Below are 18,537 nucleotides of genomic sequence, written 5' to 3' on the forward strand. Positions count from 1 at the left end.
CCTCTCTCCAGTATTTGCTGCAGTGTAGGACAGGGGTTCAGAGCACAGATCCCAGCCCAGGCTGCCTGCGTTTGAATCCCAGTGCCACTGGAAACCAGCTGTGGAACTTTGGGCAACTTCCTTCACCTTTCTGTGCCTCCCTGTCCTCACTGTGGAATGGGGATATTAACACTGCTTGCTTCCTTAGGCTGCCGTGAGGAGTAAAAGAATTACATGCTTGGAACAGCACCTGTCTCATGGGCAGCACTGTATGTGTTAGCTGTTGGTGTTGTTGTTATTATCATTACAATAAAAATCACCCTTATTACTGTCTTTTCTCCTTGGGAGCTTGATTTACTAGTGACACAGCCAGGAAAGCACAGGTTCTAGGAATCAAAAGTGATGTCAGCTCCACATATGACCTTGGATCCCTCCAAACTCTGAATCTTCATCCCCGTGTCAATGAAGAGCCACACGAACACCCAGTTACCTTCCAATGAATGAAGAAACTCGCACTCACACTTATGGAATGCCTACTCTGTATCAGGCGCTGCCTGCTGGACTATTTCAAGCCATCTTCAAAATCAGCCATGAGGTGGGCCTTGAGGCTCTGAAAAGCTGATGACGTCTCCAGGGTCACAGAAACTAGTAAATGGCAAGAAGGAAATTCAACCTCCTGCTCTTATTTTGCTTTTCCTGCGTGGTGCCCTCTCTCAGCAGGATGAGCTGGGAACATGGCTAGGGAGCCCCAAGGAGCTGTGGGACAGAGGTGAGCACTCAGGCCACTCAGCTGTCACTCCCACGGTGCACTCAGGCACACACGCAAACCTCGGTGGGATCCCAAATGCAACGGGACCCCTCAGGAGGCAGGGAGTTCCATAAGCAAAGGGGAGTCCCTTGGTGGGAATGTTGCAGAGGAGCTTCTGGCAAGCTGCGGAAGGTCACTGGGTAGGCTCCAAAGCCCCTGAGAGGTTTCCCCCACCTCTTCACATTCCTGTGCACATGAAGGCAAAGGTGTTCCTTCCAGCCTGAGTAATCCGGCCCCTGATGAATGGATGCCTGAATAGGACAAGAACCCCTGCTGTGGCTTGCTGGCTAAACAGAGGAGACAATTTTTATTTATTTTTTTGAGACAGAGTCTCACTTTTGTTGCCCAGGCTGGTGTGCAAGAGTCCGATCTCAGCTCACTGCAATCTCTGCCTCCTGGGTTCAAGCAATTCTCCTGCCTCAGCCTCCTGAGTAGCTGGGATTACAGGCGCCTGCCACCATACCCAGCTAATTTTTGTATTTTTAGTAGAGATGGGGTTTCTCCATATTGGCCAGGCTGGTCTCAAACTCCTGACCTCAGGTGATCTGCCCGTCTCGGCCTCCCAAAGTGCTGGGATTACAGGCGTGAGCCACTGCACCTGACCGAGGAGATGATATTTGAACTAAGCCTTAAAAATGCTATCCATCCATCCATCCATCCATCCATCCACCCATCCATTGGTCTCTGTCCATCCATCCATCAACCCGCATGTTTATTCAGATGTTTACTGAGCTCCTTCTTCAAGCCAAACATTGCAAAGTTGCAGAGAATACAGAAACTAACCAGACACAATCCCTGCCTTCAAAGAGCCTGGCTAGGGGGGACGTTAAGAAACAGCCCCAACACAATGGGGTAAATGCTCTGATGGAGGAGCCTGGGGCCAGGGGAGCTCAGGCTAACTGCACTGAGGAGGTGACTTCTGAGCCAAGTCTGCAAGGAGAATGGCAGTCTGCAGGGGGACAGCATGGCACATGCTAAAGCCACAAGAAGGCAGATTCAGGGAAGGGCAAGCCTCCCCGTGGGGCCAGGGCACAAGCACATGGATGAGCTGCAGTGGGGCAGGTGCAGCTCAAAGGGTGGGCAGAGGCCAGATCAGGCCAGGCCTGCAATGCCATTCCAAGGGGGCTATGCTTCATCTGCTGGGAAAAGACAACCATGGAAGGTTCTGAGGAAGCTCAGACCATCGTAACCAGACTGGTCCTTCAGAGAGGCTCTTGGGCTGCATCTTGGAGAATGTACTAGAATATGGGAGACTTGAGGCTGGTGCAGACCAGGCATGATCAGAGAGAGGACCAGGAGACAAAGTGGCGAGGGCTGCAGGGAAAAGGGCTCGTGCTCCCGCAGCGCAATCACAGCTGCCTCAGCGCGAGGTGTGGGGCTGACTCTATCCAGGTCCATCTTTCTCACTAGGCATCAAGGTGGGCATCCCTCAACCCCTGCTTCCATGGAAGAACCCTGCAGTCCTCTTTACTTGACCCCGCTGGGATGTTCTGCCTTCCCCGCTTGGATTTCTGCCTGGAGACGGTATCAGCACAGTGTCACAGCCACAGAAATGCTAGTGACATAAGCCAGGGCTGGCAGAGTCATCTGTTCCCTTAACAGACATTGACAGTGCACCTTCTGCACGCGAGATGTCTTGCAAGGAGCTGGGAACACCGCACTGAATGAGACAGACCTGGTCCCTGCCTTCACAGAGCCTTCTGGAAGGTGGGGAAGACAAACGTGAAACGCGAGTCAACAGGAACCGCAGCCTGTTACAAGCACCACGAAGGAAAGGGGTCATGAGAACGATGGACAGAGAAAACAGAAGCCAGGGGTGGCAGGGAAGGCCCCTCTGAGGAAGACACACGAGCTGGAGTTTAAGCAACATTCAGGCCAAGGGTGCAAAGCACGTGCCAGGGGCCCGAGGCAGCAGAGCTTGCAGCATGGCTCAAGGGAAGTGGGCAAGGACAGAACAAATTGAGGCCAGGCTGGAGATTGCACACAAAGACTAAATTAGGCATGGCCTTCAGACATCTTGAGGATCTGGAGGCCTTAACCCAAATGGTAAGGAAACCAGGAACGGTTTTAGGCAGAGGCTAAAAGATCATTCCAGCTGCCAAGCAAAGAATGAGCTGTAGGGGAGGTGAATGGACGCTGGGAGCAGCAGAGGGGGAGAGGTGACTGGCTTGGCTGGACCATGGTGGAGGAGATGGAGGGAGGCAGGGGGTTAACGCCCTCAGTGGAGGTATTGTGGCAGAATGCAACAGCCAGAGCTGCGGAGTCAGTAAACCAGGGCTCAGATACCAGCTGTGTGATCTTGGGCAAATCACTTGCCCTCTCTGAGTCTCCATGAGGATGACCACCTGCCTGGCAGGACTGGTGTAAGGCCTGCGAAGGGTCCCGTGAGCACCACATGTATTGTGTGGTCCTTTGCCTCCCCCTGGCACAGGGCCAGGATCCTCAGTGGGGGCAAAACGACTTCACTGAGGCAAGAGCTGCATCCTAGGAGCCGCAACCACATTCCATGTTTCTGCACCACAGATTTGGGCTTCTGATCAAGACAAACAGAACAGGAGGCTTGAATCTCAGGAGAAAGCTTTCTTGTCTCAGTGAAATGCTCACCTCCGGGGATATAGCAAAGAACCAGGCAGGGGCCAGCAGACCCGCTTCCTTGACCTGGCGTGGCCACAGCAGGCCAAGCGACCCTGGCCAACCCTTCCCCTTCTCTCTGGGCCTCAGTTTCCACATCTGTAAAATGAGAGGGGACTGTGCTCAGCAATCTGAGGGCCCTTCTCCACCACCACCTTTATTCTTTGGGTTCAACACAAATGAAGACGAGTTAACACATGTGAAATGATGTGCCCGGCCCGGCCTCCCTGTCAGCACAGACAGTGGGCTCTGTGAACAGGGACCCCCGAGCACACACCCTCTGGTGGGGAGCGCTCCTCAGTCAGCCCTCAGGGGTACCAGGCAGCGGCCAGTGCCCGGCTCACCCCCAGGTAACAAGCGGCACAGACTCCCAACCATGCCAAATAAAACCAAGGCACGCGAGGCTCACTGTGTGGGACGCTTGCTAAGACTTTATTAATGCCCCGGAGGGCAGGGTTAGGAAAGCAACAGGAGGGAGACCCCGCGACGCAAAGCGAGTGCTCAGAGCTCTGCAGACACAAAGATGAAAAGCTTGGCCACAAAGGAGCTGACGGTGCCGTGGCGATAGAGATCCATCTTGACGGTCAGGAGCAAGTCCCTGGGCTCGGGGACAGGCTTGGTGAGGGCCACCACCCCACTGTGGGGGCTCACCTTCCGGGTGGTGAAAAAGCCCTCCTCATTGCCGCCGGTGATGGCCAGCTGCATGCTGTCCCCGGGGACAGCACTGGAGGGGCCCATGCGGAAAACCACTGCGGGTGCTTGGATGTTGGTGGGGAAAGAGAGGTGGTAGTAGGTTATTCTCAGAGGCAGCTTGGAGCACTCCCGATTCTCATGGCAAGGCAAGCGCTCACAGCGGCTGCAAGAAAAGTGGGCAGAGAGATAAGAAGAGGGTTAGGGCCGGTCCAGCAAGCGGAGAAACGGCAGAGCGTGGGGATGCGGGGCTGGCAGGCAGGGCCTCCCGCCGCCCCTCTGGCCGATTCAGCCAACACGAAGGGCGCCCCCCACTCACCTGCGGGAGGCGCCGTGGACCTCCAGGCTGCTGATTCAGGCACTAGCCTCTTCCAACACCATCTGGGGCACTGGGTGGCTGGGGGCCAAGGGCTGTGCCCGAAGTGAGGTGCGTCCTCTGCTCACTGGCAGAGCCCCACCCCAGGGGCACTCCACAGGCACACCCCGCCCTTCCCAGGCCCTTGCCCAGACAGTGGCCAGGGCTACACAGGGCTCTCGGGTGTGTCTCGGAGGTGACCCGTGAAATGACTATCTCTGCCATTAGCAATCAGAGCTGCTGCCGTTTACCAAGTGCTCAGCCATCCCTCACCACGCACTCTCTAGTGTGATCACTGCCACCACCCACTGACAGTGGCTTTGGTGCCATTTTTCACATGAGGACACTGAGGCTCAGAGAGAATGTGGCCTTCCCACTTCCCAAGGTCATAGAGTGAGTGAGGGAGCCATATCTATGCTCAGCCAGTAAGGTCAGTTCCCAGTTCCCTGTCACTAAGCCCTTGTGTTCCAGGCCCAGTACCCCATCTGGGTCCACAGGGCCAGTTCAGGGCTTGGAATGGAAATGGGGACAGATCCCAACTTCCTGTGATAGAAACAGAGACAAGTCCTAACTTCCTGGGTGGAGACAGGGATGGGTCCTAACTTCCTGCAGTGGAGACGGGGACGGGTCCTAACTTCCTGCAGTGGAGACGGAGACGGGTCCTAACTGCCTGTGGTGAAGACAGGGACGGGTCCTGTGATGGTTAATAGTGTCAACTTGATTGGATTGAAGGACACAAAGTACTGATCCTGGGTGTGTCTGTGAGGGTGTTGCCAAAAGAGTCACATTCGAGTCAGTGGGCTGGGAAAGACAGACCCACCCTTAATCTGGGTGGGCACCAACTAATCAGCTGCCAGCACGGCTAGAGTATAAGCAGGCAGAAAAATGTGATCAGAGAGACTGGTCTAGCCTCCCAGCCTACATCTTTCTCCTGTGCTGGATGCTTCCTGCCCTCGAACATCGGACTCCAGGTTCTTCAGTTTTGGGACTCGGACTGGCTATCCTTGCTCCTCAGCCTTCAGATGGCCTATTGTGAGGACCTTGTGATCATGTGAGTTAATGCTTAATAAACTCCCCTTTATATATATATGTATTCCATTAGTTCTGTCCCTCTAGAGAAACCAAACTACTACAGATTTTGGTACCAGGAGTGGTTCCAGAGGAACAGAATATCAAAGATGGAGTTCTTTCATTGGTTTTGGGGTTTCTGGAGTTGGCTGGTTAATGATTAGACCCAAAAATGCTAAGGACTCTACTTCTAATAGTATAGAGAACACTGATAGTCCTTGGCGTGAACTGTTTAGAGTTATGCAAAATAAATGCATTTGAAACTCCTGATTCATCGCTCGTGAGGCAAGTTTAGTGACTATACATAATATCTTTGATCATATGTGGAGAACCAAGGCACATAATGAAGCTGGTTGGTTGCTCCTAAGTTTAGTGGACAAAGTGATGAAAGAAAATGATGAACTCAGGGATTCCATCTCCCGGCCTCAGAAGCAGATACTGAGCTTCAAATCTGCTAAGACTGCCCTGAGTGAGAGTCTTCTCTCCTGCAGAGGAAGAGCTGAAATTGTGGAAAAACAGACACAAGCTCTTATCATGCGAGTGGCTGACCTGCAATGAAAGATGCAAGCACAGCCTCGCCAGGTGTCTGCTGTTAAAGTGAGGGCACTGATCGAAAAAGAATGGGACCCTGCAACTTGGAATGGGGACATGTGGGAGGAGCCTGATGAAGCCGGGGACACTGAGTTTGTAAACTCTGATGAACCTTTTTTGCCAGAAGAAACAGCTTAACAGCTTAACAGCTTCCCCATCCCCAGTAGTGGCAACATCCCATCCCCGACCCATCAGCCTTTGCACCTTTGGCTAAGGAGATAAACCCCACGCTGCCTGAGGCAACAGTGATGGCCTCCTGTGAGGCAGTTGCCAGGCAAGATAATGTTGATTCTGCTCAGGAGCCACCCCCAACACCCCTGTTTGCCTCTAGACCTGTAACTAAAGTCCTGGAGGGCCCCTAGAGATGAGGTTGAGAGTGTGACCCATGAGGAAGTGAGCTATGCTCGAAAAGAACTGCTTGAGTTTTCTAATTTATAGAAACAGAAATCTGGAGAACGGGCAAGAGAATGGATATTAAGGGTGTCGGAGAATGGTGGAAGGAACATAGCATTGGATCAGGCTGAATTTATGGATTTAGGCCCACTAAGCAGGGACTCTGCATTTAATGTTGCAACTTGGGGAGTTAAAAAAGGTTCTAATAGTTTATTTGCGGTTTAGCTGAAATACGGATGAAGAGATGGCCCACTGTGAGCGAGCTGGAAATGCCTGGTCTTCCTTGGTTTAATGTGGAGGAAGGAATCCAAAGACTTAGGGAGATTGGGATGGTGGAGTGGATTAGTGACTTTAGACCTACTCAACCAAGCTGGGAGGGTCCAGAAGATATACCCTTGACCAATGCCTTTCGAAACAGATTTGTGAGGGCAGCACCTGCATCTTTGAAGAGCCCTGTAATTGCTCGTCTTGGTATGTCAGATCTAACAGTGGGAACTGCAGTCACTCAACTACAAAATTTAAATACAATGGAAATAATTGGATCCTGAGGTGGCAGTGGCCAAGTGATAGCACTCAACTGTCAAAGGCAAGGTGGGTGTAGCTTCTGTAATGGACAGCAGAGGCAAAGCGGCAATCGGAATAGTCTGTCTCGTGTAGGGCTCTGGCATTGGCTAATTAATCATAGTGTTCCTATAAGTGAAACTGATAGGAAGCCTACTGCATTCCTACTTGATTTGTTTAAGCAGAAAACTTCTAGGTCAAGTGGACAAAAGACTAATTTGAATTACAAAAACAGAGAATCACAGCCCCAGAACCCCTTGAATGAAGGGGAAGCTGGGTCCTCTTGAGGAAGGACCCCACTACATTACCGACAATTTATGCAGTGAATCTTTCTCCCATCCTTTCCCAAAGAGACCTCTGGCCTTTTACCAGACTAACTGCATTGGGGAAAGGGAAATGATCAGACATTTGGGGGACTACTGGACACTGGTTCTGAGCTGAGGTTGATTCCAGGGAATCCAAAACGTCATGGTGGCCCTCCAGTTAAATAGGGGCTTAAGGAGGTCAGGTAATTAATGGAGTTTTAGCTCAGGTCTGACTTACAGTGGGTCCAGTGGACTCATCCTGTGGTCATTTTCCCAGTGCCAGAATGCAGAATTGGCACAGACATACTTAGCAGCTGGCAGAACCCCCACACTGGCTCCCTGACCAGTAGGGTGAGGGCTTTCATGGTGGGAAAGGCCAAATGGAAGCCATAAGAGCTGCCTCTACCTAGAAAAACAGTAAATCAAAAACAGTATCACATCCCTGGAGGGATTGTGGAGATTAGTGTCCCCATCAAAAACTTGAAAGACTCAGGGGTGGTGATTCCCACCACATCCCCATTCAACTTTCCCATTTGGCCTCTGCAGAAGACAGATGGATCTTGGTGAATGGCAGTGGATTATTGTAAATTTAACCAATTGGTGACTCCAATTTGCAGCTGCTTTACCAGACGTGGTTTCACTGTTTGAGCAAATTACCGTATCTCTTGGTACCTGGTATGCAGCCACTGACTTGGCAAATGCCTTTTTCTCCATTCCTGTTCCAAGGCCCACCAGAAGCAATTTGTCTTCAGCTGGCAAGGCCAGCAATATACCTTCATTGTCATACCTCAGGGGTGTATCAACTCTCCGGCTTTGTGTCATAATCTTATTCAGAGAGAACTTGATCACATTTCGCGTCTGCAAGATATCACGCTGGTCCATTAAATTGGTGACATTATGCTGATTGGATCCAGTGAGTGAGAAGTAGCAAACACACTGGATTTATTGGTGAGACATGTGCATGCCAGAGGGTGGAAAATAAATCCGATAATAAAATTCAGGGACCTTCTACCTCAGTAAAATTTCTAGGGGTCCAGTGGTTTGGGGCCTGTCGAGATATTCCTTCTAAGGTGAAGGATAAGTTGCTGCATTTGGCCCCACCTACAACCAAGAAAGAGACACAACGCCTAGTGGGCCTATTGGACTTTGGAGGCAACACATTCCTCATTTGAGTGTGTTACTCCAGCACATTTATCGAGTGACCTGAAAGGCTGCCAGTTTTGGGTGGGGTCCAGAACAGGAGAAAGCTCTGCAACAGGTCCAGGCTGTTGGGCAAGCTGCTCTGCCACTTGGGCCATATGACCCAGCAGATCCAATGTTGCTTGAGGTGTCAGTGGCAGATAAGGATGCTGTCTGCAGCCTTTGGCAGGCCCCCATAGGTGAATCACAGTGGAGGTCTCTAGGCTTTCGGAGCAATGCCCTGCCATCTTCTGCAGATAACTACTTTCCTTTTGAGAGACAGCTCTTGGCCTGTTACTGGGCTTTGGTGGAAACTGAATGTTTGACTCTGGGTCATCAAGTCACCATATGACCTGAACGGCCTATCGTGAACTGGGTGCTTTCTGACCCATCTAGCCATAAAGTTGGTCATGCACAGCAGCATCCCATCATCAAATGAAAGTGGTATATACATGATCGGGCTTGAGCAGGTCCTGAAGGCACAAGTTAAGTTACATGAGGAAGTGGCTCAAATGCCCATGGTCTCCACTCCTGCCAACTTGCCTTCTCCTCCCCAGCCTGCACCGATGGCCTCATGCAGAGTTCCCTACGATCAGCTGACAGAGGAAGAGAAGACTAGGGCCTGGTTCACAGATCGTTCTGCACGATATGCAGGCACCACCCAAAAGTGGACAACTGCAGCACTACTGCTCCTTTCTAGGACATCCCCGAAGGACAGTGGCAAAGGGAAATCTTCCCAGTGGGCAGAACTTCAAGCAACGCACCTGGTTGTGCACTTTGCATGGAAGGAGAAATGACCAGATGTGCGATTATATACTGATTCATGGGCTGTGGCCAATGGTTTGGCTGCATGGTCAGGGACTTGGAAGAAGCATGATTGGAAAATTGGTGACAATGAAATTTGGGGAAGAGGTATGTGGATAGACTTCTCTGAGTGGTCAAAAACTGTGAAGATATTTGTATCACATGAGAGTGCTCAGCAGAGGAGGATTTTAATAATCAAGTGGATAGGATAATTTGTTCTGTGGACACCACTCAGCCTCTTTCCCCAGCCACCCCTGTCATTGCCCAATGGGCCCATGAACAAAGTGGCCATGGTGGCAGGGATGGAGGTTACACATGGGCTCAGCAACATGGACTTCCATTCACTAAGGCTGTCCTGGATATGGCCACTGCTGAGTACCCAATCTGCCAGTAGCAGAGACCAACATTGAGCCCTCGATATGGCACCATTCCTCGGGGTGATCAGCCAGCTACTTGGTGGCAGGTTGATTATATTGGACATCTTCTCATCATGGAAAGGGCAGAGGTTTGTTCTCACTGGAATAGACACTTACTCTGGATATGGGTTTGCCTATCCTGCACATAATGCTTCTGCCAAGACTACCATCCGTGGGTTCACGGAATGTCTTATCCACCGTCATGGTATTCCACACAGCATTGCCTCTGACCAAAGCACTCACTTTACGGCTAAAGAGGTGCAGCAGTGGGCTCTTGCTCATGGAATTCACTGGTTTTACCATGTTCCCCATTGTCTTGAAGCAGGTAGATTGATAGGATGGTGGAATGGCCTTTTGAAGTCACAATTACAATGCCAACTAGGTGACAGTACTTTGCAGGGCTGGGACAAAGTTCTACAGAAGGCCATGTATGCTCTGAATCAGGGTCCAATATTACGACACTGTTTCTCCCATAGCCAGGACTTACGGGTCCAGGAATCCAAGCGTGGAAATGGAAGTGGCACCACTCACCATCACCCATAGTGATCCACTAGCAAAATTTTTGCTTCCTGTTCCTGCAACATTACGTTCTGTTGGCCTAGAGGTCTTAGTTCCAGAGGGAGGAATGCTACCACCAGGAGACACAACAACGATTCCATTAAACTGGAAGTTAAGATTGCCACCTGGACACTTGGGGCTCCTCCTACCTTTAAGTCAACAGGCTAAGAAGGGAGTTACAGTGTTGGCTGGGGTGACTGACTCTGACTATCAAGATGAAATCAGTCTACTACTCCATAATGAAGTTAGAGTATGCATGGAATACAGGAGATCCATTAGGGCATCTCTTAGTATTACCATGCCCTGTGATTAAGGTCAATGGGAAACTACAACAGCCCAATCCAGGCAGGACTACAAATGACCCAGACCCTTCAGGAATGAAGGTTTGGGTCACTCCACCAGGAAAAAAAAACAAGATCTGCCAAGGTGTTTGCTGAAGGCAAAGGGAATACAGAGTAAGTGGTAGAAGAAGGCAGTCATCAATACCAGCTACGAGCCATGTGACCAGTTGCAGAAACGAGGGCTGTAATTGTCATGAGTATTTCCTCCTTCTTTTAAAAACATGGCCAGGTGCTGTGGCTCACGCCTGTAATCCCAGCACTTTTGGAGGCCGAGGCGGGCAGATCACTTGAGGTCAGGAGCTCAAGACCAGCCTGACCAACATGGTGAAACCCCATCTCTACTTAAAATAGAAAAATTAGGTGGGTGTGGTGGCGCACACCCGTAATCTCAGCTACTCAGGAGGCTGAGGCAGGAGAATCACTTGAACTCGGGATGTGGAGGTTGCAGTGAGACAAAATCACACCACCACACTTCAGCCTAGGCAACAGAGGGAGACTGTGTCTTAAAAAACAAACAAACAAACAAAAATCAAAAATGTTTTTGCATGTATACACTTGTACTAACAAAAATGTCTTCATTTTATTTCCTTTCTCTTTTATCAAGTGACATAAGATTTCTTGAATTCACATCAGCATTTAAGTATCGCTAACTTTATATAATAGTATTTGCGTTGGGGATTGGTGAGTTTCTGGTTGTATGAAGGATAGTTGTGTTATGTTAGGCATAATTATGACCGTATTATTGTCTTTATTTGAAGATTATGTATGATCTCAGGAGATGTGCATGGGTTCAAGTTGACAAGGGGTGGGCTTGTGATGGTTAATACTGAGTGTCAACTTGATTGGATTGAAGGATACAAAGTATTGATCCTGGGTGTATCTGTGAGGGTGTCACCAAAAAAGATTCACATTTGAGTCTATGGGCTGGGAAAGGCAGATCCACCCATAATCTGGGTGGGCACCATCTAATCAGCTGCCAGCATGGCTACAGCATAAGCAGGCAGTAAAACGTGAAAAGAGAGACTGACCTGGCCTCCCAGCCTACATCTTTCTCCCATGCTGGATGCTTCCTGCCCTTAAACATCGGACTCATTTTTCTTCATTTTTGGGACTCAGACTGCACTCCTTGCTCCTCAGCCTGGAGATGGCCTATTGTGGGGCCTTGTGATCATGTGAGTTAATACTTAATAAACTCCCCTTTATATATATAATGGAATATATATGTATGTATGTGTATATATATATATTTTCCATTAGTTCTGTTCCTCTGGAGAACCCTAATACAGGTCCGAACTTCTTGTGGTGGAGACGGGGACGGGTCCTAACTTCCTGCGGTGGAGACGGGGACGGGTCCTAACTTCCTGCGGTGCAGACGGGGACAGGTCCTAACTTCCTGTGGTGGAGATGGGGACGGGTCCTAACTTCCTGTATAGGATGAGCACAGATTCCAACTTCCGGTTACAGATTCTAACTTCCTGTGACAGAATGGAGATAGGTATTATCTTCCTGCTACAGGATAGTAACAAGTTCTAATTTCTTGTCACAAGATGGGACAGGGGTCATCTCCTGTGTCCTGAACTCCTGGCCCATCATATGCTGAAGGTGGCTGCCTTAGGAAGCAGGGCCCAGGTGCGGAGCCCCAGAGGACCTGGCCCAGGCGCTCCAGGAAGCCCTGCCATCTGGGCTGTGTCTGGATTCTGCGGTCAGGAGCATCCTCTCGTCCTGGCCTTCTATCACATCTCCCTTTTGGCTTTTTAAGTTTCCATGTCTCGTGCTGGGTTACTTGGACTTGCTTGAGGCATTTATTGAGACTGGGGTCTCCTTTTACCTCCTCTTTCCCGGTTTGTCGGGACTGACAGGAGGCCTTGCATTTACTTGGCTAGTGACCATTCCAAGCTCTTAGAAAGGACTGGCCTGGGAGTCAGGGGCACCGAAGTGGGGAGTCCTGCCTGGGAGGGGCCCAAAACAGAGGCAGGAAAGAAGGTGGGCACGGGTGCTGCTGGTGGTGGCCTGCCCCAGAGATGCCCAGGTCCAGGCCAAACGGGAGTGCTCCAGGCGATCTGAGAGCTCTCCCCCAGCGGGGGCCTCTGAGGAGCTGCGACGGAAGCGTCCGTGAACTGGGGGAGGAGCATGGGACCCATAAGCTGAGCTTCCGGGTGCAGGTGAACTGCGCTTCCGGGTGCAGGGAGCAGGCTGCAAGCAGCAGGCTTTCCTTCCACTCGCTCCCACCACTGTCTCCCATCGTCCTCCCGCTCTACTGGCTGGAAGACAGATGCCCAGTGAGGACGCAGAACTTGCTGATGGCTCCATGGTGTGTAGTAAGGGGCAGACTTGGCTTTCAAAGTCAGCCTGTCTTACTTCAAAGCTTTTACACACACAATGTATGCACACACACACACACACACACACACACACACGCACGCGCACGCGCACACACACCAGCAACTTCAGGACCAGCCTGGATGGGGCTGGTCAGCAGGTGGCGCTAGAGTCGCCCGGTGGGATTTCGGCTTCCCCGCTTCTCTCAGCATGGCCGGTACTAACCAGGGGTGGAATTTGTTTTGCCAGAGGGAAGCATTCACCCAGCACACTGGAGGAAAGCAATGGGAGGTGTGCGTGGTGTTCTGGTGCAGCTCCCGCCGTCATCACTCACAGCGAGCTGGTCACTCCTCCCTTGGAGGCTCCCCCTCCGACCCCACAGTCATTCCTCAGAGCACCCCAAAACCTTCTCTATACTAGGAGTTTCTGGGCTGGCTCCTTCTGGACAAAGAACAGGGCCTGGGGCACCCGCTATGTGCTTTGCAAATGACTAATGCACAAAAATAAACATGTCCTTGATTTTCCTGGTAAGTCCTGGCTTCAATGATCCTACTTCGCTCTACTCAAACTTATTAAAACACCAGAAACATAACTGTCTGGCAAACTGCCTGTCAGACTGGGAACGGCCCAAAAATCCCTTTTAGCCAGTGTGTCTAGGTCAGGGACGGGTTGTCATCACTGAATCTATTACAGAGCAGGGCATAGGCGAGCCCGCCCCGTCCCCGCCTGCCATGCAGGCCCTGGTTTCCAGATATGTCCCCTCAGCAGGCCACGCATCCTGGGCCATGTCATGCGTTAGAGGACAATGTGCTCCAACTTGCCAGTTCAACACATTTGACCGTAACACCCCAAGCTCTATGGAAATGATCCTCAGCCACCACACACCAGAGAAAAAAGGCCCTCTAGGCCCCCCTCCTTCTCCTGGGAGGCACAGCAGTTCTGGCCACCCCAGGTGCTTGTGGATATCCCTGCCGGCATTTTCCTGACTTTCACATGCTCGTCGTCTGGGAGACAAGCCCCAGGAACTGGCCAAGGCAGGGGGGCCATCGACGGCTCTATCTCTGCCACCGCCCACCATGTTACACCCTCAGGCCCATAGCTGTTCACTCGTGTCCCATCCCCGGGAAGCGGCAACCAAGGCCACCCGGCTTTGCTCCAGCTTTCTAGACCACAGGTCATCAGGTGCCGGCCCCACTGAGGGGATAAAGAGGATGTGTCCGGCCCCATCAAAGGCTGTGGGACAGCTTTGCACACTTCCTCCTGCGGGCAGAAGGGAATTGTGTGGGCAGGACTGTAACAGCCTGGTCCTGTCCACAAGGCTGAGCCCTGTGGTTTGCGGCTCAGCTTCCTGGGTCATGCTCCAGTTACCAGCCCTCGGCCGCTGGGATGTTCCCCAGATGGGAGCCGTGTGACTGGAGAGAGAAAGCCACAGCAGCGGACTCTGCAGTCCTGTCTGTCAAGGCTCCCGAGTGAGGCGCTCTTGCTGAGTTGTTAACCACAGAAGCTCTGGCCACAGGTCCCTCCTAAATATGGCTCTTTTCGATTTTAAAAATTGCTTTCTGAAGCTTAGATGAAAAAACGTTTTAAGCAGCTTGGATTTTTGATGAGCAGGAAAAGGGGCTGTAAAATACAAAACTCCAGTCTGAGGGGTTAGTAGTGCTGAGAGGGGGCGGCCCCTCCTCACTATCAGTCCCGGGAGTCCAAGGGCTGCAACAAGCCAGGCGCCCAGCAGGTCAATCCCTTACTGCACAGCACACAGGGCCCAGGTTTCAGGCTGAACTCCCCATTTCACCGCACATGTGTCCATATTCCCACCGCTTCTGCCTAATTTGCTCCCTCTTCCACCTTCATGCAGGCATGGCCCACTCCAGACAGCCCCCTGCCCACCCTCACGGCCCAGCCAGGTGGGGGCCCCTCCTCCCTCTTAGCACACGCTCCAAAGGCGGAGCCAGCGCGGGGACAAAGGCCTTTGTGGGCTGTCTACCCAGGTGCCTACACGCAGTAGGTCCAGGAAGAAATGACTTTCTCCAGCACTGAGGGGTGGCAGAGGCTTCCACAGCCAACATGAGGGGTGGAGCTGGGTTCTGCTGATTTCAGCCATGACCTCAGCACACATGGCCAACCTGCCCACCCTCAGGCTTAGGAGGCGCCACGGCCCCTGTGCAGGGCAGCCTCCCCCTCTTCGAAAGGTGGTTTCACGACTGTGTGCAAGTTAGAAATCGAGGTCACAACCACAGCCAGCCTCCTGGAATCTTCAAGCCCAGGCGCTGACAAAGGCTGGGGAGAGAGTGAACTTACAATGACAGACGGCTGCACAGCCTCCAACCGAGGCCATGGAACTTTCTTAATGTCTCAGAGAAGCACTGTCACTGCCTGCCAGGCTGTTGCATAACCATGAGCTCTTCGGGATGCTACAGATTTGCAAACCCAGTTTTGGGGCAGCTTTTTCCTAACCCAAGCTCAGGAAGGAAACAAGATGTTGGGTTTTCGAGCAGACAGAAATCCGTGCCGGGAAACAGCAGATCAGGGAAACGGCCGGGCCAGCCAACCAGAACCCCAAAGCCAGGAAGAATATGGAGGGCTGCCAGGGACAACGGGGCTGCTCGGGGACCCAGAAGCCTTGCTATGCCACAAGCCAGGGCAGCTGCCCCTAGGGTCAAGCGGTGGACACTACCACTGATCCTCAGGTGGCAGGGGCAGCTGGCCAAGAGCCCAAGGCAGGCTGAAGGTCAAGGGGCCAAGGCCTGGGAAACAGCTGGCTGCCTGCATTGTGCACTCAGAGTGCTGGGGGGAGGTCACAAGTCCACAGTCCTGAGATCAGTCTCAGCCAGCATGGAGCTTTTCCTGAAGCAACTGACAGTGGCACTAAATGAGACTTTCTGAATACAATTAGGGGCAAGGGGGATAAGAAGTGGGAACCGTGGTCTCAAGTGGGCGCTGTGATGGCCTAGGAGTGAGTGAGCCTACAAAGACATAGGGGCATACAGCCCCACGTTTAGGATCTGGAATCTTTGATACTGTTCCCACACAGTCACTAGGCTGGACGAATTCTGGCTTTCAGGTGGGCACCTAACAACAACGTCCAACAAGTCACCTCGGCTCCCTGGCTTTGGGCTGACACGGAGACATTGTTACCTACGCATCTAAGTCAGAGCACGTTCTGACATCTGCATGTTACAGATGAGGAAACTGAGGCCCAGAGAGCTTGCCCAAGGCTTCCACCCTAGGAAAAAAGAGGGCTGTGGTTTCTGCCTGGTTCTGTGCACAGCCTTGGCCTGAAAACATGACTATAGACCCCAGACTCATTTGCAGTTACTCCCTTGACTTTCTGAGACCAGTGTCACTAGCATTTATGGGCTTGAGGGCCAGGGATCAGGTGATCTTTGAGTGCCCTGAGTCCCTCATGGGAGGACACTGAGGTCACAGCCTGATAACTCACCCACCCGGGAGCTGGGTCACCAGGAAGACCAACACAGACAGACGATGGCATGGTCCAAGGGACTTACGTGGCTGCGGAGCGGCGGTAGTTCTCAGGGCACTCGAAGGCCAGGCAGCGGAAGCCGCCCTGGATGTTGAAGCAGGTCTCGTTGATGGAGCAGTTGTGGATGCCAGTCACACACTCATCAATGTCTGCAAGAGACCCCACAGCAGCACAGTGAAGGCAGAGGTAGCAGGAGCCATCCCCATCTGGAGATGGAGGAGCCCAGGCCTCCCATCAACTAGGGTTAGGGGTGGCGATCAGGCCATCCCTGCCCTCCACTTGCTGATCTTCAGAGCAGCATCCTGTGCCAGTTCTTACATTTATAGGATATTTACATTTATAGAGTGTTAACTTATCATTCGCAATCCCTGGAGGGAGCGTGACGATGGTAAAAATAAACACTACATGATGGGTCCTGGGAATCCTCCTAAGAACTCAATGAGGCAGATACTGTTACAATCCTCATTTTATGAGGCGCTCACAGAGCTTAAGAGATCTGCTTGAGGTCACACATTTTATAAATGTCAGAGCTGAGCTTTGAACCCTGGCAGGCTGGTGCCAGAGTCCACGCACTAACTAACCAGAGCCTCTCTGCGGCTCCCAAGGCACAGCACCCTTACCCTAGGTGTGACTCAACCTCTTAGGAGAAAAGGGCAGGAGCTGCTAGCTCCACATAACAATGAGAAAAACAGCCTTCGAGGGATCATATGTCTTGCCCTGTGTGTTGGGGTTGGTGGCTGTTCAGGGTGGACTGGAACCACCAGGCCTGGGACTCCTGAGATGGGGCCTGGGGCACCCCACTGAGAGGCCTCTGGAGATGGGGGAGCAGCCCAATTCCCACAGACTCTGGAGCAGCCAAACAGTGGGGTTCAGGGGCTGTCATCAATCCTGGGAGACATCCATTAAGAGGTGCCAAATGCCTGAGCATCGGTGGCAAAAACAACACTCCCCAGCCTCAAAGGCCGGCTCAGGAATGTGTTTACGCTGAGTCTGGGCGGGACCCCAGGCTGCGGTGAGGGAGCCTGGCCAGGAGAAAAGTCATTTGCTCCGAAAGAAATGCAGACACAACCGGCCTTCCATCCAGAGCCCGGGGCAAGTGGAGGGGGCCTCCCAGGAAACACCGCAGCTCCTGCCTGCCTTTCATCAAAGTCACCTTCCTCATGACCGGAAGCTACATCTGTGGGACCCAGGGGGCTTCCGGGGCCCCAGGATCCACAGCCCTATGTGGGGCTCCCGAGGAACTGGCTGGACAGCCCTACCTCCATGACTCAGCTTCTGGGCCCAGTGTGTACACTGAGGATCACGCGCTCACAAACATCTACTCAGCACCCGCTGTCAGTGATTGAATGAATGGTTACCGGATGGCTCTGGGGGACACACGCTGCCCCCTAGAGCGTTCATAGAAATGGGGGCTGAATGCAGAACCAATGCCATTGGCGCCCATTACTTAGCCCATGCTGGAGCTGACCCATAGCCATGAGTATCCCTGGGCCATCCCACACCAGGCCACGCCATCCCCTGGCCTGGACTGCTTCCTCCCTGGCGGGCATCTTCCTAAAGGCCTCTGTTCCAGCCTTTTCGGGGCTGCTGAGGGGAGGGGAGGAGGGCTCAAGTGTTCCTGCCGGATGCAGCCGCCATGGGCTCAGACAGTCCAGAGGACAAGTGTGCTGGGGCCTGGGTGTGGGAGACCAGGGTGCTGCGGACCCCAGGACACCCCTTGGATGGGGGGGAGGCCTCCTTTTCCTGAATGCATTCCATCTGTGCTGTGGCCCTCGGGTTGGGGAAGCACAGCTCCCGAGCCCGGCCTCAGCCCCACAACATTGCAGGGCCCCAAGCAGAGTGTGAGGGACCCCAGGGCATCCCGCCCACTCACCTTGGCAGTTGCGGCCGTTGGGGGCCAGTCTGTAGCCAGATGAGGGGCAGCTGCACTGGAAGCTTCCAGGGATGTTGATGCAGCGGTAGGAGCAGATGTGGCCCCCGGTGGGCAGGGCGCACTCGTCGATGTCTGCAACGGCAAAGCCTACCTCAGCCTCAGTGTCCTGGCATCTGGCCATGGCT

At 52.5% G+C, this 18,537-nt stretch overlaps 1 protein-coding gene across 4 annotated transcripts in view; it reads right to left on the minus strand.

The window, feature by feature from the left end:
* Positions 1–18,537, minus strand: part of FBLN1 (fibulin 1) — a 96,808-nt gene that overhangs the window by 31,950 nt on the left and 46,321 nt on the right. Inside the window, exons 13-15 of one of the 4 annotated variants that reach the window (XM_030815378.1) lie at positions 18,353–18,484; positions 16,505–16,628; positions 1,479–2,302 (exon numbers count right to left, since the gene is read on the minus strand). In XM_030815378.1, coding sequence (XP_030671238.1) covers positions 2,194–2,302; positions 16,505–16,628; positions 18,353–18,484 — 365 coding nt within the window. In that variant the 3' untranslated portion in view covers positions 1,479–2,193. Of the gene's footprint in view, positions 1–1,478; positions 2,303–3,823; positions 4,275–8,512; positions 9,157–16,504; positions 16,629–18,352; positions 18,485–18,537 lie in introns of those variants that run through there. The other 3 variants (XM_030815377.1, XM_030815379.1, XM_030815376.1) reach the window with 3 other exon arrangements.

The sequence above is a fragment of the Nomascus leucogenys genome, chromosome 7b (assembly GCF_006542625.1).
Source record: "Nomascus leucogenys isolate Asia chromosome 7b, Asia_NLE_v1, whole genome shotgun sequence".
NCBI lineage: Eukaryota > Metazoa > Chordata > Mammalia > Primates > Hylobatidae > Nomascus > Nomascus leucogenys.